Consider the following 26,444-nt stretch of genomic DNA (forward strand, 5'->3'; position numbering starts at 1 on the left):
AAATACGCCTAAACAGAAAAAAAATAAATTCCAAGCTGAATGTTAGATTTAGAAGTTGTTTGACTCAACTCTGTCAGTATTTTTGTTTGTCTATGGACTGACAATTGTCATTCTTATATTTCTTTGCATAAGCATCATTAACTTCTGCCGTTCTAATGATTTGTTTTTTTTTTCGAGACTTGGAAGCAGCCTCTCCATAAATGGGGGTAAGGCTAGCCTACATTCACCTCTTCCAGACCCTGCGTAAAGTTGGAGCCTTGTGCACTGGGTACGACCTTTTTTTATTTATTAGATAAATCAAATTTTAAACTTATTTTTTGTAAATTGCATGATGTGCTGTTGAAGAAGTTTTTCAGAGTGACTGGCATAATGGATGATACATCATGTGTTATTATACAAATTGTAGAAAATGTATATTAAAAAGTTAATAACTTAAAAAATAAAAATTTTGACCACTTATAAAAAATACGTAGTGTATCACCTATGTTCTCGTCACAATGAAAAATTTCTCGTACAGTTGATGGGTAGACTCTTTTTAAAATCATTACAAAAAAGTCTAACCATCAACCTTTACATTGTGATTCACAAAAATAGTTTTAAAATTTGGTCTCTTTTAACATTTGTTTTTTCAGGTCAATAGTGATTAGTTAGATCCGGAGTTACGGTTCAGTGGGATTGTTTTCTCTCTGACATATACAGTTCCCCAAAGTCTTGATAAGAAATAAAGAATGCAAGACCCAGTTTTTTTTTTAAAAAAAAAAAATATTCAGCATTTTTTGTCGCCCATATAGATTAACTAAACTCTTACGCTGAGACCTAATATCAGATGGTGTACAGTTATATTGTTAAAAGAAGTTGAAGTTCCAGTTGAAAATCAATTGAAAAGCGCGGTATCAGCCTAGTACAAGGTTTCTTAATTTTTCAATGTGAAACAATTATTGACATCATCATATATATGCTCATTCACATGTGAAGAAAATTGCAAGTATAAAATACGAGTAATTTAACCTGATGAGTAAATCACGTGTCTCTATCAACTTCACGCACATGTAATTTCTTAACTTTCTGACATGTGACAATTCTTTTCTTCGTAATACTTTTCCAATGTGAAGAGAACGAGTAAGAGGGACCAACATGCATATAAATTAATGGAGCTGCACAGAGAGAGAGAGAGAGAGAGAGAGAGAGAGAGAGAGCAGGAAGGTGAAGACTTAATTAACCACACAGAGGCACAGCAAAGCAGCTTCTTTATCAGCACAGAATGCGAAGCTTCTCCTTTCCATCATCATTATTACTCTCTTCGAATTTCTGCTCCAACGTCCTCTCCTTGACCTCCTCATTCACTCCTCACAACCTACAAACACAAACAACTTCTTCACTAGTTCAAAACCAAATCAATCAAAAAACAGAAATGGATTATGAGTTTGATCTTCAAGAACACAACTCCGATGCAATCCCAGATCTCTTTACCTCAGAAACTGACCACATGCCCTCCCAAAACTTCCTAAGCAGCTCAAAACACACTGGTTTCTACTATACTTTTCGCCTCGAAGCCATTTCTCTGTTTTCGCAGGTAAAGAAACAAGATGTTATTGACACTCCAAAAAAAAAAAAAAAATCCGCAATTCCCTATTTATAATTTATCGTTTGTTAAGGGAGCGGATAATGACTTTTTTGGAGTTCAGGATGGCTTTGTGTTTCTACTAGTAATCTACTTCTTAAGATTGGTCTGAGCTTGTGACAATTTTTATCAGGTTCAGTATTCTTGCAACCTTGACCCCTTCATACCTTACCTTGCCATCAACTACCTGGATCGGTTCATATCGAAGCGGGATATTCCGGTAAATAAAGAAGTTTAGTTTCTTAAATTCCAAGATAATGTCACATTTTAAGTCCTTACTTAGCTTATAATTCATCATTCAAATTGCAGCAAGGAAAGCCTTGGGTCTCAAGACTCGTGAAAGTATCTTGTCTATCTCTAGCTGCAAAGATGAAGAACATACCCTTCTCCTCCTCTGATTTTCAGGTAACTTAATAGCCCTTCACATTGCAGCGTGTCCGCTCTCTTGCACCTAAGTTCAAATCCCCCTTCTCGTAGAGCTAAAATAGTTTACAGTATCACTTTTTCAAAAAAACTAAGAAAGATATATACTGTGAAGCAGAAGGGCTAATGGTTTGCTTAAATGCTTATATATGTAACAGAGAGGGGAAAGTTTCGTCTTCGATGTGCAAACGGTTCATAAAATGGAGCTTCTTATTCTCAACACTCTGGATTGGCGGATGAGATCGATAACTCCTTTCTCTTTTCTGCATTTCTTCTTGTCTTCGCTGGACTTAAACGACCGGCCATTTACACAAGCTCTCAAAAATCGAGCTTCGGATATCATCTTCAATGCCCATACTGGTACTACTTGTTAATTGTTCAAGTACTTCCGCTTCATAGATTAAGGCTAGTGATTTTAACGCTCCTCTTTTAGACTCTGCACTTCGCGTGTGAGTTAAAAAAAAAGGAAGTGTGAAAATCGTTAGCCCAAACTGATGCGTTATTATTAATTATAACTCATAACCCTTTTTTTGTTTTGAATTTGATTGCAGAAATTAAATTTGTAGAGTTTAAGCCATCAATAATTGCAGCATCAGCTGTTCTATCTGCATGCCATGAACTGCTCCCATTGAAGTTCCCTTTTTTCAAAGTTTCCCTATCATCTTTCCAAAATGTAAATAAAGTAAGCACAATATCAACGTTACAGATTTCCAATTTAATTAAAAAAAATGATACGATTAATTAGTATTTTAAGTTTTTAACTATGTTTTTATTTCAGGAGAGTTTGCTCAAATGCTTCAATGTTATGCAAGAAATGGTAGAGAATGAAGGGTTGGATACTATGTCCTGCACAAGAACCCCAGCGAGCGTTCTGGACCGGCGCCTCACTAGATCGGAAGGTGAAAAGACCATCAGCACCGCCGCCACCAGCACCAGCACCACCAAATATACTTGTGTTTCTGTGGCAGCAGAGAAGAGACACAGCAAAAGGCGTAGATTAAATGGTACTTTCTGCAGTGAAAATATGTTCAAGCTTTCTCATCATATTCGAAAGTGCTGATTTGTTTGGTTGTCTCTATGCCTCGAGTGTAATCATTGCCCTGAGCTATCTTCCGATTAGATGCACAAGAAAAATATAGTTTGAGAAAAACCGTTCTATCCCTAGTTGTCTAATCTTTATGGACTAGTTACATAATAAGAGAGATAAACACATAATTATATATAATTAGTGCCACTAAAAAATCTCTTATCGACTCAGCCTTAATCAGTGTATTATGACACTTGGTGAATCAAGCTGTGTTCTCAACATACTAAAAAATCTCTTCAAGTGATGGTGAAACTCACCACTCTATTTATTACCGTTCTAAATCGCAAAATTTAAACTTATTTAACGATAATAAATAAGGTGATGAGTATTGGCATTGGCCCATTTATCGTATGTACTCAAACAGCGACATAGGAATGTAGCAATATGGCTTGACATGTAGGACAGAGAGAGTCATCATGTGAATCCCACACAATTTAATAGAGCAGGCACAATCATACAACCGTTGGTACTCAATATTCAAATCAAACATATTAACTTCCCCATCAATGTGGTTGGGGAATTGAAGAGGGTTGAATGAACATAGAATGGCTTCTTATGTTGTTTTTTCTTTGGTTAACAACGTGACTAAACGTACAACGACGACTTCTTATGCATTTGATTAAGCGATATTCTAAACTATTCTAGATTTAAATAAAGGAGATTTCAAACTCAGTTGCAACGAGTCAAGCAAATTATTCTGGCCAGATAATCTTATTAGATCTTTTGGGCTGAGATTGATAGGCCCAACGCTTGTTCGGATATAAAATGCGGTGAGTTAGAGTTCTCATTTATTTAACTATTTGATATCTTACAAAATAAGGGTAAGAGTATCTAGTTACAGAACGAGCTATTCAGACTCGCAATAAAACACACTTTTGAGACATAAGCATATAAATTGGTTATGGAATCATACTCTAGCTAGCAGCTGCAACAAACGATACAAGGATACAACAACAAACAGATGTCTCATGCCGAAATTCTACCAGGTTTATTCAATTCATCCGGTTTACTTTCCGACAATGAGTTTTGCTCTAGCATGACCCTCGTTTATCTGGAACTGCTCCCCTATGCCGAAATGAGCCATGAGTAACCAAACAAAAGTGACAAGTTCTCCTCCTTTACTCAGCAATTGCACATGATCGTTCGCTCTGCAATGGCCTGCGGTATACGAGAGCAATTCCACCCATACTTGACTCATCAGATCCCATTTCTTTGTCTTCATCTCTTTCAACTTCTTCGCTAAAATACATGCATCAAACAACACGGATTTACTTCTATCCCCCTTGACATCAGCAGGTTTAACAGCTGTGTTTACATCGAGGATACTCTTGCAGACAGTGCAGAGAGTTGGGTTTTCCTCTCCTTTTCGCAGCGGCAGCTTCCTTCTGCTAAAGAATTTTTTCGCTTCTGCGCATGTGTCCCGGAATCTTATTTGTCCGATTCCTGCTACAGAAGACGTCAAACTAGGCTGCATAACTAAGAGGTACAACATATAATCCGACAGGGTCTTACTGATTTCGCGGCGAGAAGTTTCATTCTTACTGGATTCCAAGTCAGCAGTTTCTTCCTCCTCAGTGTTATAGCATAATTCAGTGGCAATGTGCCACAGTAGGATGCTCTGGTCATAATCAACATCAACAATGCTAGACAGCAAGGTAGCATGTTCGGCGTTATTCCACTCGGTATCCTGAAGAATGAAATCACCTCTGGCTATAGATATTCTCTTGGCAGTTTCGGGATCATCTGCGAGCACAGATTTAGCTTTCAACTCTTGAAAAATGAATTCCCATAACCCTTTAGTGAGTGGCCTACTTGTCCGATATTTCATCTTATCTCGAATATCCTTGAGGCCAAAGAAGTTGATGATTGCAATGTAACCAATGCCAAGGTAGTCAAAAATGTCAGGGGACAGTTTCCGATGCTCCTTGAGGGAGTAGTGAATGAAGTTGAATGAAGAGATGGATTCGCACCACCTTCGAAATAGAATTTGTCTACACCACTCCAAGCAAGTTGGCTCTGTAGACCACCTTGGTCTCTTCAAACTGAGGTAATTTCCAAGTATCTTGGTGGCAACCCAAGATTTTTGCCAAGACTTGTGCATAGCAGTGACAGTCCACTCAGAGAAGACAACCAAGAAAATGGCTATTGAATCCAGGCCTAGGGCACCATAAAGCAGGGTATAGGTGATTCCAACATCGACCTTGTGGAAAGCCTTTTTCTCTAGTTTATAGAAGAAAACAAGGGCTATGAAAACTGCAGTGAAGGATATAGCCCGGAAAAGGCATCCTAGCTTAGAATGCACCACAACCGCCTTGGTGAAGAGAGCTTCATACATAAAGTTGAGCTCAATTGCAATCAATCTAAAAGTTTCTTCTGCGGATCTTTCATGGAAAAATGCACGGCTCTCGAAGCGTTCATGGAAGCTAAAAATGAGATCCACAATAAGACCCCTGAAGATTTCATAGAAGTGATAAGCATGTCGCACTACTGCAATATTATTCTCCATATCACCTGGTTCTGCAACATATGTTACCGTCCTGGATTCTTTGCTACGTTCTGCTGTGAGTTCTATATAAGTTGGAAGTTTGGATTCAATTTTTGAGGAGTACTCCTCCATTAGCTTTGCATAATTTGGTCCAGGATCAGGCTTTTTAAGCATGGATTCCTTGAAATTATCCAAGCTTGCACGATACAAAGCACGTGTGCGCTCAGCATACTTAATGGTTCCTGCAAGAAACAGGAGCAGTGTAGGGGGCCAGAGCTTGTTGGTGGGAAACGATTGAATGAAGACATACACTGCAGCTATAACTTGGAATACAAGGCCAAGAAAATGCCTTAGCCACAGAGTGTTATCTTCAAGAGCAAATGCAGTTATGGTGTCTGGACCTCCAAGGTGTAACAAAAGAAATGGAGCCCAAAATGCCAAGAGATCCTCCTCGTTATCTCCCAAACCTTTAGCGTCACCTTGGCTGTTTGAGATTAACCCGACTGCAAAGCCAGCAGCCCAGTCAGCGAGCAAGTAAGATGACCAGACTAGGAAGATTAAAACCAAGTTGGGCGTTCGCTTTCTGAAGGGTGCACAAAGAATTAAAATGGTCTGCAATGTTAGGCTTAAGATGATAAAGCCCCGTAGATTCCACCTTTCCCATAGCTTCCTGAAGGAGATAGGAATAGGATTGATGGAGGAAGCCATATCCCAGCTAGCTCTCTTCAACTTGCTCCCTTTTTTTGCAAGCCACTGAAAATGAGCAATTTCAAAGCTTCTGCAAAATTAATTAAGCACAAGGACAATATATGAAATTGTCCACCTCATATATTACCATACAGACATTGACTCATCAAACAAATATTACATCTCACGTAATAATCCATCAACTATGACTATAAGAAATAAGGTCAATCTCAGTGGAGGAAGAAAATCTTTGACACATCCGAAAACGGGGTGATCTGAAAAGGAATATGTACATGGGGGCGTTTCGGATACACTTAGCAACTCCTCCAATTATAAGTTATAACAAGGAAAAATGGAACTGAAATGCATTCGTACACAAGCTTATAAGATTTTCAGTCATGGATATTAATTTCAGCTATTTTGGTGTGGTAGCAGGCATCCTATGTTCCAGTTCCTTGGTTTCGATAGGACTACTATTATCTAAGAATAATCAAGTTATCAATGAGCAGGCGAAACCAAGACATAACCCCTCACGTGCGACATTATACAGTGAGAGACCAACATGCATGACAGGGTGTTTGCAGTAGAAGGTAGATCAGCCTAATATGTAATGTGTTCAAGTTGTCATTAACTACACCCAACAATACTGCGATTTGGCAACAAAGACAGCAAAATCCAAATTAACAGCCGATGAACCAACACAAACAACGAGCCGAAATTGAAGATAAGCAAGAATAGAGAAAAACCTGGAGGATTTTCTGTGGACTCGAAGCGGAAAGTCTGCTTGGTTTCCTGTTGGTCTAGTACTACTGATATGATACTCCTCACTTCTCAGCCATGCTAATTGCTAGGAATCAACTGAAATGCTTTGCTTGATACTAACTCCATTGAAGCCTTAAATAATACTAGCAGTAGCAGCCCAGCAGGAGAAAAGAAACACTCAAAACAAGCTGGGGAAGCAATGTGGTAGCCCAGTAGAGCTGTCAAAGTAAAGTTAGAAAATCAGAATCAGCCTTTTTTCTGGTGGAAGATTTTAAGGGTAATTGTCACCTAAATGCATAACCTTTGGCTATTAACTAATCTGCAATTAATTACTAATGTCAAGCCTTAAGAAAACAGGAATTGAAAATCGAGAAATCCCGCAAGAAAGGAATAATAGCAGGAACTCCAACAAAAGAAGGAAGGATTATATTCTGTAATTTAACACTTTCACAGCCTTGCTTCCTCTTTTTTTTTTTCTTTTGAAAATAAATAATGACAATTCATTGAAAGTAATCCGCCTTGCTTCAAACCCTTTGAGAATTGGATGCCATTGCCACATCGAAAACATTCTGCAGTTGCGTCTGCATCCAAACACAATCTCTCTCTCTCTCTCTCTCTCTCTTCTGATTCCTCTAATGGAAAGGAGGTGGGTACACGAACCCATCTCACATCCGCCATTAATGTGCAAAAAGGTTCTTCCTTTCGGGGTCCCATTTGCAGGAAACGTCGGAAAACACAAGGAATGGAAACTGTTGCCTGTTGGTATAGAGAACCAGCAAAATCCTTGAAAGCCAGGCTTTTTGCTTTAGTAAAATAGCTTGCTTTGTTTTGAAAAATGCAGTTCGTTTTTTCGGGAATGGTGGGATTCCAGTGATAATCCCAGATACGAGGAGGGTCATGTTTTCGTCGGATTGCAGACATTTTTTAAAGACTATATGTTGTTGTGCTGGGGGCTCTGACCAGCCCAGAATGTTACAAACAAATATCAAACGAACAGCAATGCATCAACAAAGCTTTCATAGCTCAGTTGGTTAGAGCACCCGTTTAGTAAGCGGGAGGTCTTGAGTTCAACTCTCAATGAAAGCAAAATATATCTTTTTTTTTATTTCATTTTTCGTTGGGCTTTTGCTTTCTCGTTTCTGGTCTGAACTCTGAAGTGTGTCCAATGAGTATAGTAACAATGCGGCTTATTTATTTGTAACTAAGTGATCCTAGTGCATAATCTCTCATAGTGCTCAAGTCAAGTATAGATTGTTTGAGACTGAAAGATAAATTGAAAGATGGGTACTTCCACCGTGAAAGGTGTGATGGGGTACTTTGCCTGAGATTGACGAGCTCGCTCCTCAAAATGACGTCCTTCAAAACATGGAGGTGAAGATGGATGGCAGTGGCAGTACTGCAGCAGCTCCAGAGTTCTCAGAGGACACAAAGTTTAATGCTGAAACTAACGAGAAAGAAGAAGCAGAAGAAGAAGAAGAAGAAAGATAATGTAGACTGGGTGAGGCTCCAATTACAGGTAAATATTGTTCCATCTTGATCTTTAATTTGAATTGTCTTACTCCTTTAGTTCAGTTAGTATGAACAATCAGAAGAACATGTATGGTGTATCAGAGACCTTGTGTTCTTCATACATAATTATATACACAGGTGATGTCGAAGCTGATGCTACAGCGGAGGAGGACGCAGATGGCATAGACTGGGAGGAAGGTTGAAGGGCAAGTGATCCGACAGTAGAGTGTCACTGACTCGTAATCTTTAAGGGATTTAGCATACAGTGAAATCTTCTGCTTCAAGGAAAGCAGTGGTTAAAACTTATATTTGCCCACTTTGTATACAAATATCTAAATGCCGTGCCTACTAACTGATAATGCTTTCATAGCTCAGTTGGTTAGAGCACCCGTTTAGTAAGCGGGAGGTCTTGAGTTCAACTCTCAATGAAAGCAGAAGCTAATGTTTTTTGCTCTTTTTTTTTGTCCTGTTGCTTGCTGGGCTACATTAACACAAATTGAAGTTTGTAATGTATCTTGTTCTTAAGCAATATTCTAATTAATCTAATTTAAACTATAGAAAGAGGGATTCGAACTTGATGATGATTTATCTTTTATTCATGCACATATACAGAGCAGAAGAAAAAACGGTTTACAATAATACTGAAGCATCCAAATGCCAAGGGCATACAATTCCCATTAATTCAAAGTTTAGACACTCCTAATTAATCTAATTCATCCTGTTTTATTGATTAAACTGACCCAGTAATCGCTGGTGGCATGATTAATGTAGGAATCACATGGAAATATAGGCTCTTGCTGCCACACCGGAGAATCCAAACTTTGAAGGTCACCAAATGTGACACCAGATGCACAAATACTTTGCTCTGCAATCTGGCCTTTTCGATCACCGAATTCCCAAACGGGACAGAATAATCTTGATGAAGCTGAAGTTGAAGAAGTTGTCTCCATCTTTGATGATGATGCCCTTGTAGCTTCATCAACAAGAAACAGTTGTTCAGTTTCAGATAACTTGTTCTTGCTGGCTTCTTTGTCGCCGAATCCTTTTGCTTCTTCGTGTACTGATTCAATTGCCGCCTCGAAGCGTTTCTTCATGTGGGTGTTCCAGTGATTCTTAATCTCATTATCTGTTCTTCCAGGAAGTCTTGCTGCAATAGCAGACCATCTACAAAGAGAAAGGAACAGAAAATCTTTTAGGAAACTTGTCAGTTTATTATGAAGCTGCAGAAGTTGATTATAACATTGATTTCTAGTCCTTTTTAAACTATGAATTTATGCTTAAGGCCCGTTTGGTAACCATTATGTTTTCCTTCATGTTGGTTAGATTTAAGTCCTTACCGGTTTCCTATTGCTTGATGCAACTCGAGTATGGTTTCCTCTTCGTCTTTGCTGAAGTTCCCACGCTTAATATCCGGCCTTAAGTAATTCACCCAACGAAGTCTACAACTCTTCCCGGACCTAGCCAGACCTAAAGCAAATGCAGAAGAAGAAAGGTCATTCGTTAAAACGCTTGTGATTGTCTGAAAGCGCTTTGTACCCTTCCAAAAGCAATCCCAAACGAGCTGAGTACCCAAATGATCAATGAAATTTTTGCTCAAGTACGCGTAATATAGACTAGAAAGAAAAAGAAACTTCAAATTTGCTTCCTACCAGCTGGTTTAGGCATCTGACTCCAATTCCAAATTCCGTATCTCTGAATGTAAGCTACCAACTTTTGATCCTCCTCAGGACTCCATGGACCTTTCTTCACAGCTACCGTCTTCTCACACCCCCGAGTCCTTTTCGCCATCTTCTATCTCCGATTCAGTGACTTCTATGTATACCGTTACAATGATCTACGTACCCGACGTGCTTATGATGTAGCACCGGGCTGACTGTTAGCTATCCTCTGACGAGAATAGAGTATGGTATAGATCGAGGGAAAGCGGTATGCATAGAAGTATTTATGTAATCAATGTATCCAAATCAAATCTCATGTAAAACGTGTCCCAGAGTCTACATTTCCCAATAATTCGGAGGCTTGTCAAAGTCCAACCAGTCATATTAAAAGAAATATTATGACTTAAATATTTGTTTTAATGGCTTTCAGTCACTGCTGAGAGGAATAGGATGGCATCCAAAGAAGGCCGACTGACGCTCCGGTTCGAAGATGTGACTACGGGACAGAGGTTCAGGGCCGAAGGGGTAGAGGAAGACCTAGGAAAACTTTGGAAGAGACTCTAAGAAAAGACTTAGAGTACTTGGATCTAACGGAGGACATGATACAAAACCGAGCGCAATGGAATTCTAGGATTCATATAGCCGACCCCACTTAGTGGGAAAAGGCTTTGTTGTTGTTGTTGTTATATTATAAATCAACACTCTTGGCTCATTTTTTGTAAGTTTCGTATTTACTTTGAAATTACAACTTGATAAAAAAGGGCAAAGAGTCAGGGAGAATATCTATTGCACGTAACTTTGTTTTAGCTTTGTAAAGAGACTATTTCCACGACTTGAATCCGCAACCTTCCGGCCATAAAGGAGCAACATTTTCGATGCGCCGAGGTTCGTCCAAATTTCAATTTGATACGTATGCAAAAATAACTTCTTAAGAATGCCCTATTTTGTTTTATAATATGATATTCTCAATCGTTGTAGCATTCGATGAAGTAAATTTGAACTTGAATGTAACTGAGTAGACACATTTAATTATCTTGGGTAATTGACGTACCCATGTTTCTCTGTAGAATACAATGAACTTTTGCAATTTTTTGAAGACCATGTAATATTTCTTGAGTTTTAGATGGAATAGTAGTCAAAATTGTTGAGCTTTTAACTTGTTCAGGCATCTTTACATATACATTTTGCACAAGATGACAACATAGTCCATCAAGTTTGAAGTTTGAAGTCCATATATTAGTCTAAAGTCCGAGGGTTTACATCAAATTAGGATTTAATTGAAGGAAAACTAATAAAAAGAGTTTGAAATCTTTAAGTTTTAACGATAAGGACAAAATAAAAGGTAAAGTGAATAGTACCAGGATTGACTTTTTAGTGTAAAAATGTGATTTTTCGTTAAAATTCCTTTAATTAATTCAGCAACAATACAATTTTAATCATCTGAGTAAGACTTTATTTGAATTCAATTCATAATTTCAATGGAGTAAAATTGGGAGAATTTAGTATATAAAATTGGTTGTGTATCACAAAGCCTTGAGGATGGTTTTTTTTGTTTGTTTTTGTTTTTTGTTTTCCTCTTCTTTCAATGTCTCTTTAATTGTATTATGACATTCGGTGTTCTGCTCCATGTTTCGAGCATACTGAAAAACCTCTTGTAATTATGCAGTATAGAAGACTAGTATCCACTTTGAAAAGTCAGCCAAATGCAAGAGGTTTATAGCTCCATTGATCGAGAACATCCATCCATGCACTTGAAATTTCGAGTTCAATTTCCTCTTCCTCAATATAGCTTGTATTGGGAAAAATAAAGACAGTCCGGTTTCTTTAGTTCTTTGTGCTCTTCAGGACATTTCTATTTGGTCTGCGCACGTGTCCGTTCAAACCAGAAGCACTTCTGTGGCTCAGCTTTTGGAGAGATTTTTCTGTGTAATCGGCACACGAGGTAGTATACCATATGTCACTATACAAATGAAGAAATATATGTGTTAAAAAGTTAATAACTTAAAAAATAAAATTTTCCACCATTTACATAAAAACACGTACCACCCATGTTCCCGTCATAATAAAAAATTTCTCCAGCTGACACTTTACTTCCAGGAATGAAAGTTGGATTGAATTGGAAAATAGGTTGGAATGGATCTTAACATCTTGGAAATCAGAAGATTACCCTTCAAATGGGTAACAGCAGATGTAGCCGTGATAATATTAACATGTTTGCGTGTGAATGCCTACCGGGATATGAACCAAAATTGTAGGCAGTTGTATAACGGGGGAAGAAAGTGTGTCCTCGAACACTTGCCGAACAAGAGCTTGGACTCATTTCTTTTTGATATGTCTATAAGTATGAAGCATATATTTGATGTTTTATGTTAAAATATACTCCATATGATTACACAAAAACCAAACCTGTCGATGCTGATCACAGAAAAAGGTCCTTGTTGGATTGGAAAAAACGCTTTGGAATCATCAACGGGGTTGCTTGTGGAATTTTGTATCTTCATTAGGACTCAAGACTTAAAATTATTCATAGGGATCAGGGATCTAAAACCAGCAATGTTATTCTAGATGCTGAGATGAACCAAAAAATTTCAGATTTCTTTATGGAGAATTTTCAATGGGGATCAACTGCAGCATAATAAGACCAACAGAGATGTTGGAACATAGTAAGAAACATACTAGCACTCGCACATTGATGAAATAAATCACCATATATTCACTTTTCACATCCCTATACTATTTTTGAGCTTTAAAATTTTCTTTTGTTCATATGCAGTGGATATGTCACAGAGTACGCAATGTTTGGGAGATTTTCAACGAAATCAGATGTCTTTAGTTTGGGGATCATATTATTTGAGATTGTAAGTGGCAAGAAAAACAACGGTGTTTATCAGGATGATCATTCCATAAACTTGATAGGACATGTAAGTAACACAAGTTCTGCTAAAAATCCACTCTTTCTACTTATCCATCCCCTCTTTAAAATGATACTGTTAAACTGCCACTACAAGAAAAATGGGCTTTAGGTACAAAATTAAGGACACAAATGAGGAGTTTGTGTGTCTTCGAACAAGAATAAAGTGGAAAAATGCACATTCAATAAAGGGCACCATATATTGTGCCCAATGCAAAAGAAAATGGACACAAACACATTGGGCACATGAACAGGCACGAAAGACTTTTTGTGCTATAAATAGGATTTATAAGCACAATTGCATGTGTCCATATTTATAATAATGAAACTTTTATTAATTAAATATATTATGTGTGACACAAAATGACTTTGTGCCTTTACAAGGGCTACCACTAACATGTATGTTTCTCAAAGGTTAACATTGTTACAAACCTCTCTTCTATCTCCAAACTTACCTCTGCAATTTTTTCTAGAATTAATGAGGCCCAAAATATTTTCTCCAATCAATTGTTCAATGACAAGCCAACAAACCCGAAGTCAAATGTTGGTTCAATTGAAAAGCACCATGAATCACTCACCCTAAGTTTCAAAAGTGATTTTAACTGAGGACACCATGAATCTCCCACTCCAAATTTCAGAAGTGATTTTAAGTGAGGACAGTCTGCCAAGAGCTACACACCCAAGTGTAACAAATCATGGGTTGCACAACTCTAACCTCATGCTAACGTATGTAGTTTTGTGTCCTATGATTACATATATTTAAATAAAAGTTTTTTTTTTGGCCCAAATGTTTAGTATTAAATTTTTTGCCCTAACATTTGGTATATATTTAAATCAAATGTACATTTTGAATTATTTGCACTATATACTTTTTAGATTTCAAATGGCATGTATAAAAAATAGGAAACTTAAACGAAAAATTATATTTTTACACTAAAAAGTCAATCTTGATACTATTCACTTTACCTTTTATTTTATCCTTATGTTTAAAACTCAAAGTTTTCAAACAATTTTTTTTAGTTTTTTTTTTTAAAAGTATTGTGGCTTTTGTGCAAAATAACAATAAAAAATAAAATAAAAAACTTGAAGATGAAAAAAAGGTTATTAGTCTTCTCTCTCTCCCCTTCATCCTCTCCTCCTTCCTCTTCACTCTCCTTCCCGTATCCTTTCTCTCCTCCTTCTCTTTAAGGCAACAGCGCCGCCTTCCACTTGTCACCAAAGACCGTCAAATTATACCTCCATAATCCTCTTTCCAATCCTCAAGTTAGTTTCTACAAATTCATAGCCAAATTTCTTCAATTTCAGATCTAAGAAACATATGATTTTGTTCGGGTTTTGTGTGTTTTGCAGGTATGAGAGCGGCGTACGGGACGGCGAAGAGAGGAGTAGCAGTGGCGTCGATGGGTGATGAGGTCCGAGCTGGTGATGAAGCCGATCGTTTCTCTCGTACGTAAGCATACTAGCACAGTGTGGGTATCAATTTTGTAGGGGTTGGAAATTGTTAATTACTTAAAGTTAGGTACTAGGTCGCATCCATGCGAAAAAAACTTCGAAGATAAAGTAAACGCCACTGACAAAAATCCACCAAGCTCATAACATGGGTAAAGCTAAATCACTTTTAATTGATGACAATAAATCTTAATCCGAAATGTTAAAATGATAAGATAATTGGTAGATCCTTCAATGGAGGATCACTTAAAAATTCAACGTTAATCAGATCTTAGCATTTGCGAATTTGTGCAAGATGACAGTTGGAAATGTAAAACCTTTGTCTCTGCCTTTTGCATCAGTCATTATTATACCAGCAGGGATTACAGCATCATTGTGCTTGTCCTTAATTTTAATGCCATATCATGTAACATACAGTTGAGAGAAAGCGACAGTTCTGGATGGTATTGAAATTTTGAATTTTTCGTTGTGCTTGTGTTCAGCGAAATTCGTGTAGAAGGATTGGAAACATTGGATTATCTTGACAACACGCAGAACAGGAAACGTTGCACTGAACAAGGCGATGCTTTAACATTTGAGTCAGAGGTAAGCTTAAGTTGCTATTCATTCTTAATTTGTTGCATTTAGGCTTAACATAACTAACAACACAACGGATTGAATTGCTGTATCGTATGACTCATGAGATAACTAGGATTAGTGGAGAGAACTCTTGTTCTTTCTTTGTGCTTTTAAAATATTATTCTCCGATTTGATTAATTTACAAGTTGATATTGAAGAATTATAATGTCAAATACCTGCCCTCATAGTGTTCATTTGAATTGTATTTTGTACTGTAGTGATTAGTTTTCTGTTTTCCCATTCAGTTGTATGGAATCCCTGGGATAAGAAGGCGAAGGCTTTGACTGATTTTGGACATGATGAATACAAGCATATGCTGTGTGTGGAGGCTGCTGCTATTTAACATTGAAACCTGGAGAGGAGTGGAGAGGAAGGCTGGAGCTTTCAGCTGTTCCTTCCAGTTACTGCAGTGGGCAACTCGATCCTCGAAAGGTTCTCTAGGGAATCTGAAAGGTCCATCATTCTGGCCTATATTTTGTACAGGTACTTTCCCCGAGAGTTAAAACTACTGAATATCTGATCACACATTTGCTGCTGGCCTTTGACTCCGTCACTATTGTCTAATACATCAAGTGGGCCTTCCTTGAAAAGTTAAAAGCATAAGCATTGGAATGAACTCATACTTACTGATTGGTAACAAACAGTAACGATTTTGAATGTTAGCTCGTTGGCACTTTTCCAATTTTCATAAAATTGGCTAAGCCTTACCCGAAATGTTTTTATTACTTTTATTTATTTCACACACAATGAATTAATTGTATCTGCTTCTGTTTTTCTCTCTGCTGAAGTATGTTAGTAACTAAAACGAAAGGGATTTCATGCATCATTTGTTTTTGCAATGTAATTTGGCTTATGGGTTATGGTGGTAGAGAGATGGGTAGTTCAGGTTTTAGTTCAATCAACCTCTCATATTCTCAGATCAGATTTTTGAGGATTCGGGAATACAGAGGGGTATGGTTTCATGGATATGTGAATTGAAGAAAACGCTAATGTACCGTTTGTTTTGTTAATATGATCATAACTAAGTTGGTAATAGTCTCTAGTGTATACCTTTTATTCTGCAGGTATGTTGTTGCACATGTACATCGGTCAGGACAACAAATTCTGCACGCTATTTTCACTTCGAGAAGTTTAGTGTGTGGGGTGAATTGATCGAATCATGAGTTGGGGATAGAACATGTAAAATTCTAGTTGTTTTTATATATAATGGTTGTGAATGTCTTTTTAAATTGTAATATTATAGATGTTTGTGGTTGTGGGCTGTTTTAATTTTATGAAAAAATAATTTTTTGTTTAGCCTCAAATCTCAATTTGTAGGTGATTTCAGTTTTTAATTTTTTTTTATAAAAATAGTTGGCATATTGGGCACCATAACAATAAATGTGCTAACGTGGGTGGCAGCCGTCATCCAACAACTTTAGATGACAACTTTGTTAGAACTGAGCACAAAAAGACCTTTATTTGTGCGTACACTTTTCAGCACAACATACTTTATTGTGCTCGTTGATCAAAGGCAACGCCTATAGAGAGAAATATAGTTGCTGCACTGTTGCTATTGGTCTTTGGGCATAATTGTTGGTGCTCTTTGGCCTCAAAGGGTACATATAATTTATTATGTGCAGTGCCCATATCTTTTGTAGTGTGCAGGTCTGGTAGCTCTGGAGAGAAGACAGAGCGTTAAAAATTGTGGATTAATCGGTAGAGTCCATTCAGAAGGATAAGTAATGCAACGCATTCAAGTTGGCTTTTTATGCGTGGAAGAAGATTTGAAGGACCGACCAACCATGTCAGCCTTTTTTTGTCGAGTGTGGTGTAAAATCTCCTCCATCTCCTAAACAGCCTGCATTTGTCTTCAGAAAAAGTTCATGCGATGATGATGCGGATCTATTAATTCAAAAAGGGTCAGGTTCTATAACGACTTAACAATAACTGCATTTGAAGCTCGTTAGTTGTTAATGATGCAGGCTATTTGAAGCGTGTTCCGAAGGGGTTAGATAATGCACGTGTTCTTACCGGTAAGAAGACTGTAAATATTGAGCTCATATATTGAACATGTTCTTACCCCCACTTATAAAAATAATTATGTAATTCTCCCCAAAAATTTATTAAATCTATCATTTTAGTCCTAATTTTATTACCCAATCAGGATCTAAATAATTTGATTCTTGTCATCCTCAAACTGCCACGTGGCAGCACCCCAACACCCCAACACCCCTCACTTTTCTCTCTTTTTGCCCCTTACCCCGTGACTTCTTCTCCTTATTCTTTCTGTCTCTGCTTTCTCTCCCTTCTTTCTTCTCTCCCTCTTTCACCGAGACACACACACACATACACACACCCGCAGCTGCACAACCATCTGCGAGGAAGACGCCATCACCATCTTTGGTAGTCCGATGGCTTGGGCCTCTGATCGTCTAATTCTCTATTGCCCTCGCAGTTGCTGTGATTGTGCCAAGGGTTTGATACATGCATCTGCCAAGAAAATGTTACTGAAAGCTTTGCTTGTTGTGTCCCTCCTCTTCCCATTTTGCACTTCCATTGACACCATAGAAATGGACCAACATGTAAAGGATGGTGATCTTCTGGTGTCCAAAGAAAACATCTTCGCATTAGGGTTCTTCAGCCCCAGAAACTCCAGCTCCAGGTACGTCGGAATTTGGTATGCTCAAAAAGATCGAAAGGCAGTGGTTTGGGTAGCAAACAGAAACGACCCCATCAACGATACCTCCGGTGTCCTAACTATAGACAGGTATGGGAGACTGCTTCTTTATTCTAACAATATGCAGAACATTCCTGTGTGGTCTACAAATGTGACGGTTCAAACTGCGAGCACTAGTTGCAGGGCTCAGCTTTTAGATTCTGGAAATTTAGTTATTTTCCGGGATAATAAAAGCAAAAACTTTATGTGGCAGAGTTTTGATTATCCTACAGATACTCAACTTCCGGGTATGAAACTAGGCGTGAATTGGAATTTGGGGATAGAATGGGTCTTAACATCTTGGAAGTCACAGGATGACCCTGGAACTGGGGAATACACCGAAAGGCTCTATTCCAATCAGACCGCCACCCCCCAGTTTTTTACTTTTTATAAAGGTTTGACTCCGTATTGGCGAGCTGGTACAGTGGACCCGCGTAATTTTGTCAGTAATCAGGACGAAATGTATTTCTTTTTTAAAAACGATAGCACTTCAATAAGGTCGGTGTTGAAGGATTCTGGGTCACTGCAAATCCTCGAGTGGAGCAATGCGAATAGAGAATGGAAGGAACTATGGTCTGCGCCAAAATATCGGTGTGACCTGTATGGAGAGTGCGGTGCCAACAGCAAATGTAGCCCTGACAATTTCAATTTTTTTGGGTGTGAGTGTCTGCCAGGGTATGAACCGAAGTCTGTCAATGATTGGAAGATGAGAAATGGTTCGGACGGGTGTGTGAGTAAACGAGTTGCGGTATCAAAGTGTAGGAACGGAGAAGGGTTCATGAAAGTGGCACAAGTTAAAGATCCAGACACAACGAAAGCAGCACGGCTGGAAAAAGGTATTAGTGTCAAAGAGTGTAAGCAGGTGTGCTTAAGCAATTGTTCTTGCACTGCATATATGGTCATAGAATCTGAAGGGCCCAGTGATTGCTTGACATGGTATGGTGAGTTGCTGGACATTTTAGTGCACACACAGGGAGGGCGAGATCTACATGTACGTGTGGACAAAATCGAATTAGGTACCACTTCTTGCCATGGAAAAGTTGCATTATAAATTTTTGGAATTTGTGGAACTTGCTGTACTATTGGTTTTGTTATTTTTTAATCCTTTATCCCACTCTTATGTGTAGCTGAAAATTCCAGAAACTCGAAAGGTTTTCTTAGAAGGAGGGGTATGCTGGCTGTTCTGATGTTGTCTGTTCTTCTAGCATTGGTACTGATGGTTGCGTTGACCTGTTGGAGGATTAGGAAACAGAGGAAGACAAAAGGTAAGAAGTACTCAGCGATTTTGAATTCTCGAACGGTTTCATCAAATAAAAACACTCCATTTGTAATGCTTGTGCAGTTTGTAAATCACATCGAAGCACTGCAATTAGATGGAATCCATATGCGTGAGCTCGATGTAAAACTTATATTTCTATATCGTTTGTCAATGAAAATAGAACAGTGAGAAGAAAATGCAGACAGTGATTTCTTTTATTGTTAACAGTTGAGATCGAAGAAACTAGGAGACATCCCGAATGGCAATTTTTCCATCTGAGAACGATAATTGCAGCTACAAACAACTTCTCTCCAGTCCAAAAACTTGGCCAAGGTGGTTTTGGCACTGTTTATAAGGTTAGTCCCACTTTCGAAGAGTTACAAATTTCATTACTAAAGAATAATCACAACATAATGGCTTGATAAAATAAGCGATGATTATGTGGAAGCTTAATGATAAAACTGAATAAAAACTTCAGGGTGTGTTACGAAATAATCAGAATATTGCTGTAAAAAGATTATCCAGAACTTCAGGACAAGGAGTTGAAGAATTCAAAAATGAAGTTGCGCTGATAGCGAGATTTCAACACAGGAATCTTGTGAAACTTTTAGGCTGTTGCATAAAGGGAGAAGAAAGGATGTTAGTCCTGGAATACTTGCCGAACAAAAGCTTGGACTACTTTCTTTTCGGTATGTCTATAGAGGAAAGATTCCTTTGTTCACGCCATTTCTCAAACCAAGAAGCATATCTTAGTCGAATATGTCACATTTATCTGCACAATTAAAGCCAAATATCTTGATGCAGATCACACGAAAAAGTCCTTGCTGGATTGGCAAAAGCGATTCGAAATCATCAATGGGGTTGCTCGTGGGGTTTTGTATCTTCACCAGGATTCAAGACTTAGGATTATTCACAGGGATCTAAAAACCAGCAATGTCCTTCTAGACGCTGAGATGAACCCAAAAATATCAGATTTCGGCATGGCAAGAATCTTCCATGGGGACCAACTCCAGGATACGACCAACAAAGTTGTCGGAACATAGTAAGAATCGTTATAAACTCACCTTCCATTAGCTCTTTCATCTCTTACTATTCTTTGGCTGTAATGTTTTATTTTCTTTATATGCATAATACAGTGGCTATATGTCACTGGAGTATGCAGTATTTGGGAGATTTTCAACCAAATCGGACATTTTTAGTTTTGGGGTCATATTATTGGAGATTGTAAGTGGCAAGAAAAACAACGGTTTCTATCAAGCGGATCATTTCGTAAACTTAATAGGACATGTGAGTAACACAAATTTTGCAAACAACCAACCCTTTTTATTTACTCATCCCATACATGTTTGAAATGAACTGTAAACTACAGGTTTGGCAGTTGTGGAGTGAAGACAGAGCCTTAGAAATTGTGGATTCGTCATTGGAGTCATACGCGCCCGACGAAGCCATGAGATGCATTCAGGTCGGGCTCTTGTGTGTCGAAGAAGAGTCGAAGAACAGACCATCCATGTCAGCTGTTGTTTTTATGTTGAGCGGCGAAGCATCTGCTCCATCTCCTCAGCAGCCTGCATTTGCCTTGAGAAAAAATTCATGCGGCGATGCTGTTGTTCCGTCAGTTTCCGAAGGATCGTGTTCTATCAACGATGTGACAATAACTAAATTCGAAGGTCGATAACTAAATTCTGATGTCATCTGTGATAAAACATGGTCTTTCGGGAACTGAATCATATACGTTGAAATGAGACTTCAGATATATAGGCTATTTCATACATTTTCAAATACCTCTTGGATGTATCTAATAATACAGAACTCTTTCCAACAGTTATGTCTCCTAATCAAAACGTTTTGAATATTAATTAAAAACTTAATCCAAAACTAAAATCAGTTAATATGCTAATTAAAATTACACCTATTGGAGACCTTGTGTTCTTGTGTTCCCTGATGTGGGATAATTGAGGCATAAAACTCCAACAGATTCCAACAAGATCATTTTCGGATTCTTTTAGTGAGGATCCTGATGATTTGTGAATTGTGTCCATTTATCGTACATGCAGTTAGTTTTTGTCAAATATTGTTTGTGTTTAATTTTAAATAAAAATATTTAAAATAATTTCTAATCGTACGATGTACGATAAACGGACAAAATTGACGAATCCTCGAGATCCTCACAAAAAGTATCCGGCGAGGATCCGGATTCCAACAGATTATTCTTTGACGAAACTGATTTGACTGCCAACATCCAAAGTCTCCTTGGTTTGAGTCGTGCTTGCTAGGTGCCGGGTAAACCCTTCAAACAAGCAGCAATAATTCCAACAGATAAACATAAACATCAGCGACAATTCTTCTGTCTTAAGAAAGAGACGGATCTAAATCGCACTTCTAACAACACCGATATTATTTTTAATTTAGTTAGAGCATTCTCAATTGGGGCTTTATCTTCCATGAAGCTACTACATTTGGAGTCCTAGTAAGAAATTTTATCCCCAATAAGCCGAAAATGAGGTTAGATCCACTATTTGGGTTAGTAACTTCCTTTCCTAGGTAGCAAAAAATTAAGCTACATCTAACTTTAAAAAGCAGTGAATCCCACGAAAAAGGACGATACTTGGACACTGGCTAGTCAGTGTCCAATTTTATTGACCCCAAATAAAAAAAATGACACTTGTCCTTTTTAATTCTATCTCAGATTGTTGCCATCTTCATAACCAAACATCTCCTATTTCCCCATAGCTTCTGCAATGGAGATTTGGGCAAATCCTCAACTCCTCCAACCTTTGCCTCCGTCGACCGACCCGTTCCGTCGACCCCATCCCGTCTCCACCTCATTATGAACCATATATGTATTTGCTACAATAGATTGACTAAAGAATTTTAGTTTTAATTTATTTTTTATAAAGATGATTTTTACAGTGTGATTCATAGTATGAACGATTCTGATTATAAGCACAAATCTTCGTGATTAAAACATTAATAATTTTGAATAGGAGTTCCTACTTATCTTTAAGTAGCTAAATATTATTCATCACCCTCAGATGTCGATTAGCATATACCTATCTTAATATATAAGGATATAAGAATCGGGACGTGTCACATAATCCTAGACAATTCAACAAGACTTGAGTGGATCCCAGAATGCTGACTAGAAATGTGGTTTTCGTCTTCCAAATACCGATTGACGAAAAGTAGCACATATTGGGTAAAATTCAAAGAAGCAGTTGAGCTGTCAACACTTTCATTAATGTACACAGAAAAACAAGTGCGGTCAAGTTCGTTTTGAGATAAGGGAGGGTAGGATTCTTTGGTAGTCCGATGGCTTGGGCCTCTGATCGTCTAATTCTCTATTGCCCTCGCTGTTGCTGTGATTGTGCCAAGGGTTTGATGCATCTGCCAAGAAAATGTTACTGAAAGCTTTGCTTGTTGTGTCCCTCCTCTTCCCATTTTGCACATCCATTGACACCATAGAAATGGACCAACATGTAAAGGATGGTGATCTTCTGGTGTCCAAAGGAAACATCTTCGCATTAGGGTTCTTCAGCCCCAGAAACTCCAGCTCCAGGTACGTCGGAATTTGGTATGTTCAAAACGATCAAAAAGGTCAAAAGGTAGTGGTTTGGGTAGCAAACAGAAACGACCCCATCAATCATACCTCCGGTGTCCTTACTATAGACGGGTATGGGAGACTGCTTTTTTATTCTAACAATATGCAGAACATTCCTGTGTGGTCTACAAATGTGACGGTTCAAACTACGAGCACTAGTTGCAGGGCTCAGCTTTTAGATTCTGGAAATTTAGTTCTTTTCCGGGATAATAAAAGCAAAAATTTTATGTGGCAGAGTTTTGATTATCCTACAGATACTCTCCTTCCGGGTATGAAACTAGGCGTGAATTGGAAATTGGGGATAGAATGGGTCTTAACATCTTGGAAGTCACAAGATGACCCTGGAACTGGGGAATACACCACTAGGCTCTATTCCAATCAGACAGCCACCCCCGAATTTTTTACTTTTTATAAAGGTTTGACTCCGCATTGGCGATCTGATCCAGCGAACACGCGTACTATTGTCAATAATCAGGGCGAAACGTATTCCTTTGTTAAAAACGATAGCACTCCAACAAGGGCGGTGTTGAAGGATTCTGGGTTGCTGCAAATCCTCAGGTGGAACAAGGCAGATAGAGAATGGAAGGAACTATGGTCTGCGCCAAAATATCAGTGTGACCAGTATGAAGAGTGCGGTGCCAACAGCAAATGTAGTCCTGATAATATCAATTCGTTTGAGTGTGAGTGTCTGCCAGGGTATGAACCGAAGTCTGTCAATGATTGGAAGATGAGAGACGGTTCGGACGGGTGTGTGAGTAAACGAGTTGCAGTATCAAAGTGTAGGAACGGAGAAGGTTTCATGAAAGTGGCACGAGTTAAAGATCCAGACACAACGAAAGCAGCACGGCTGGAAAAAGGTATTAGTGTCAAAGAGTGTAAGCAGGTGTGCTTAAGCGATTGTTCTTGCACTGCATATATGATCATAGAATCTGAAGGGCGCAGTGATTGCTTGACATGGTATGGTAAGTTGCGGGACATTTTAGTGTACACACAGGCAGGGCGAGATCTGCATGTACGAGTGGACAAAATCGAATTAGGTACCACTTCTTGCCATGGAAAAGTTGCAATATAAATTTTTGGAATTTGCGGAACTTACTGTACTACTGGTTTTGTTAGTTTTTAATCCTTTATCCCACTCTTATGTGTAGCTGAAAATTTCAGAAATTCGAAAGGTTTTCTTAAAAGGAGGGGCATGCTGGCTATTCTGATGTTGTCTGTTCTTCTAGCATTGGTACTGATCGTTGCGTTGGCCTGTTGGAGGATTAGGAAAAAGAGGAAGACAAAAGGTAAGAAGTAGTCAGCGATTTTGAATTCTCGAACAGTTTCATCAAATAAAAGCACTCCACTTGTAATGCTTGTGCAGTTTGTAAATCATATAAAAGCACTGCAATTAGATAGAATCCATATGCGCGAGCTCGATGTAAAACTTATATTTCTATATCGTTTGTCAATGAAAATAGAACAGTGAGAAGAAAATGCAGACAATGATTTCTTTTATTGTTAGCAGTTGAGATTGAAGAAACTAGGAGACATCCCGAATTGCAGTTTTTCCATCTGAGAACGATAATTGCAGCTACGAACAACTTCTCTCCCGTCCAAAAACTTGGCCAAGGTGGTTTTGGCACTGTTTATAAGGTTAGTCCCACTTTCGAAAAGTTACAAATTTCATTATTAAAGAATAATCACAACATAATGGCTTGATAAAATAAGTGATGATTATGTGGAAGCTTAATGATAAAATTGAGTAAAAACTTCAGGGTGTGTTACGAAATAATCAGAATATTGCTGTAAAAAGATTATCCAGAGCTTCAGGACAAGGAGTTGAAGAATTCAAAAATGAAGTTGCGCTGATAGCGAGACTTCAACACAGGAATCTCGTGAAACTTTTAGGCTGTTGCATAAAGGGAGAAGAAAGGATGTTAGTCCTGGAATACTTGCCGAACAAAAGCTTGGACTACTTTCTTTTCGGTATGTCTATAGAGGAAAGATTCATTTGTTCACGCCATTTCTCAAACTATGAAGCATATCTTAGTCGAATATGTCACATTTATCTGCACAATTAAAGCCAAATATCTTGATGCAGATCACACAAAAAAGTCCTTGCTGGATTGGCAAAAGCGATTCGAAATCATCAATGGGGTTGCTCGTGGGGTTTTGTATCTTCACCAAGACTCAAGACTTAGGATTATTCACAGGGATCTAAAAACCAGCAATGTCCTTCTAGACGCTGAGATGAACCCAAAAATATCAGATTTTGGCATGGCAAGAATCTTCCATGGGGACCAACTCCAAGATACGACCAACAGAGTTGTCGGAACATAGTAAGAATCGTTATAAACTCACCTTCCATTAGCTCTTTCATCTCTTACTATTCTTTGGATGTAACGTTTTATTTTCTTTATATGTATAATACAGTGGCTATATGTCACCGGAGTATGCAGTGTTCGGGAGATTTTCAACCAAATCGGACGTTTTTAGTTTTGGGGTCATATTATTGGAGATTGTAAGTGGCAAGAAAAACAACGGTTTCTATCAAGCGGATCATTTCGTAAACTTAATAGGACATGTGAGTAACACAAATTGTGCAAACAACCAACCCTTTTTATTTACTCATCTCATACATGTTTAAAATGAACTGTCAACTACAGGTTTGGCAGTTGTGGAGTGAAGACAGAGCCTTAGAAATTGTGGATTCATCATTGGAGTCATACGCGCCCGACGAAGCCATGAGATGCATACAAGTCGGGCTCTTGTGTGTCGAAGAAGAGTCGAAGAACAGACCATCCATGTCAGCTGTTGTTTTTATGTTGAGCGGCGAAGCATCTGCTCCATCTCCTCAGCAGCCTGCATTTTCCTTGAGAAAAAATTCATGCGGCGATGCTGTTGTTCCGTCAGTTTCTGAAGGATCGTGTTCTATCAACGACGTGACAATAACTAAATTCGAAGGTCGATAACTAAATTATGATGTCATCTGTGATAAAGCATGGTCTTTCGGAAACTGAATCATATATATTGAAATGAGACTTCAGTTATATAGGCTATTTCATACACTTTCAAATACCTCTTGGATGTATCTAATAATATAGAACTCTTTCCAACAGTTATGTCGCCTAATCAAAACGTTTTTAATATTAATTAAAAACTTAATCCAAAACTAAAATCAGTTAATATACTTATTAAAATTACACCTATTGGAGACCTTGTGTTCCTCGATGTGGGATAATTGAGGCTTAAAATTCCAACAGATTCCAACAGGATCCTCTTCGGATTCTTTTAGAGAGGATCCTGATGATTCGTAAATTGTATTCATTTATCGTACATCGTGTGGTCAGTTTTTGTCAAATACTGTTTGTATTTAATTTTAAATAAAAATATTTAAAATAATTTATAATCGTACGATGTACGGACAAAATTAACGAATCCTTAGGATCCTCACAAAAAGTATCTAGCGAGGATCCGGATTCCAACAGATTATTCTTTGACGAAACTGATTTGACTGTCAACATCCAAAGTCTCCTTGGTTTGAGTCGTGCTTGCTAGGTGCCGGGTAAACTCTTCAAACAAGCAGCAATAATTCCAACAGAAAAACATAAACATCAGCGGTAATAGACTCTAGTGTATACCTTTTATTCTGCAGGTATGTTGTTGCACATGTACATCGGTCAGGACAACAAATTCTG

General features: G+C 38.2%; 4 protein-coding genes and 2 non-coding genes across 17 annotated transcripts; 4 read left to right on the forward strand and 2 right to left on the reverse strand.

Annotated features, from left to right (window-relative positions):
- The first annotated feature begins 1,102 nt into the window (after positions 1-1,102).
- On the forward strand, positions 1,103-3,194 carry LOC103434666 (putative cyclin-D6-1). The gene is made up of 6 exons (XM_008373015.4): positions 1,103-1,573; positions 1,755-1,841; positions 1,931-2,026; positions 2,203-2,404; positions 2,596-2,726; positions 2,823-3,194. Exons 1-6 carry the CDS (start codon positions 1,262-1,264, stop codon positions 3,102-3,104), a joined length of 1,110 nt encoding a protein of 369 aa, XP_008371237.2. The 5' UTR covers positions 1,103-1,261; the 3' UTR covers positions 3,105-3,194.
- Positions 3,195-3,890: 696 nt separating this feature from the next.
- LOC103434679 (uncharacterized) lies at positions 3,891-7,248 on the reverse strand. Of its 2 annotated transcripts, none has more exons than XM_070822837.1 (2): positions 7,050-7,248; positions 3,891-6,394 (listed from the first exon to the last, which is right to left on the reverse strand). In XM_070822837.1, exon 2 carries the CDS (start codon positions 6,322-6,324, stop codon positions 4,138-4,140), a length of 2,187 nt encoding a protein of 728 aa, XP_070678938.1. In that variant the 5' UTR covers positions 6,325-6,394; positions 7,050-7,248; the 3' UTR covers positions 3,891-4,137. The 2 variants fall into 2 exon arrangements, with proteins under 2 accessions (XP_070678938.1, XP_070678939.1); XM_070822838.1 differs by having other exon boundaries at positions 3,891-6,369; positions 7,050-7,165.
- An 829-nt stretch (positions 7,249-8,077) lies between these two features.
- TRNAT-AGU (transfer RNA threonine (anticodon AGU)) lies at positions 8,078-8,151 on the forward strand. The gene has a single exon. It is a non-coding gene; the product is annotated as a tRNA-Thr (tRNA).
- Positions 8,152-8,934: 783 nt separating this feature from the next.
- Positions 8,935-9,008, forward strand: TRNAT-AGU (transfer RNA threonine (anticodon AGU)). The gene has a single exon. It is a non-coding gene; the product is annotated as a tRNA-Thr (tRNA).
- Positions 9,009-9,144: 136 nt separating this feature from the next.
- LOC103408826 (transcription factor MYB4-like) lies at positions 9,145-10,465 on the reverse strand. Its single transcript, XM_008347642.4, has 3 exons — positions 10,224-10,465; positions 9,912-10,041; positions 9,145-9,738 (listed from the first exon to the last, which is right to left on the reverse strand). Exons 1-3 carry the CDS (start codon positions 10,360-10,362, stop codon positions 9,288-9,290), a joined length of 720 nt encoding a protein of 239 aa, XP_008345864.2. The 5' UTR covers positions 10,363-10,465; the 3' UTR covers positions 9,145-9,287.
- Positions 10,466-14,226: 3,761 nt separating this feature from the next.
- LOC103408823 (G-type lectin S-receptor-like serine/threonine-protein kinase SD1-1) lies at positions 14,227-25,796 on the forward strand. Of its 11 annotated transcripts, XM_070822844.1 has the most exons (12): positions 14,227-14,406; positions 14,494-14,589; positions 15,075-15,177; positions 15,456-15,693; positions 16,858-17,225; positions 17,648-18,924; positions 19,036-19,173; positions 19,395-19,522; positions 19,645-19,855; positions 19,971-20,208; positions 20,303-20,453; positions 20,536-20,987. In XM_070822844.1, the coding sequence occupies exons 6-12, from the start codon at positions 17,694-17,696 to the stop codon at positions 20,839-20,841; spliced, it is 2,403 nt and encodes an 800-aa protein (XP_070678945.1). In that variant the 5' UTR covers positions 14,227-14,406; positions 14,494-14,589; positions 15,075-15,177; positions 15,456-15,693; positions 16,858-17,225; positions 17,648-17,693; the 3' UTR covers positions 20,842-20,987. The 11 variants fall into 11 exon arrangements, with proteins under 11 accessions (XP_070678945.1, XP_028959074.2, XP_070678944.1 ...); XM_029103241.2 differs by lacking the exons at positions 19,395-19,522; positions 19,645-19,855; positions 19,971-20,208; positions 20,303-20,453; positions 20,536-20,987 and adding exons at positions 24,272-24,399; positions 24,522-24,732; positions 24,848-25,085; positions 25,180-25,330; positions 25,413-25,796 and having other exon boundaries at positions 16,858-18,924; XM_070822843.1 differs by having other exon boundaries at positions 14,494-14,612; positions 16,858-18,924.
- Positions 25,797-26,444: the final 648 nt, after the last annotated feature.

This window comes from Malus domestica, chromosome 05, assembly GCF_042453785.1.
Source record: "Malus domestica chromosome 05, GDT2T_hap1".
NCBI lineage: Eukaryota > Viridiplantae > Streptophyta > Magnoliopsida > Rosales > Rosaceae > Malus > Malus domestica.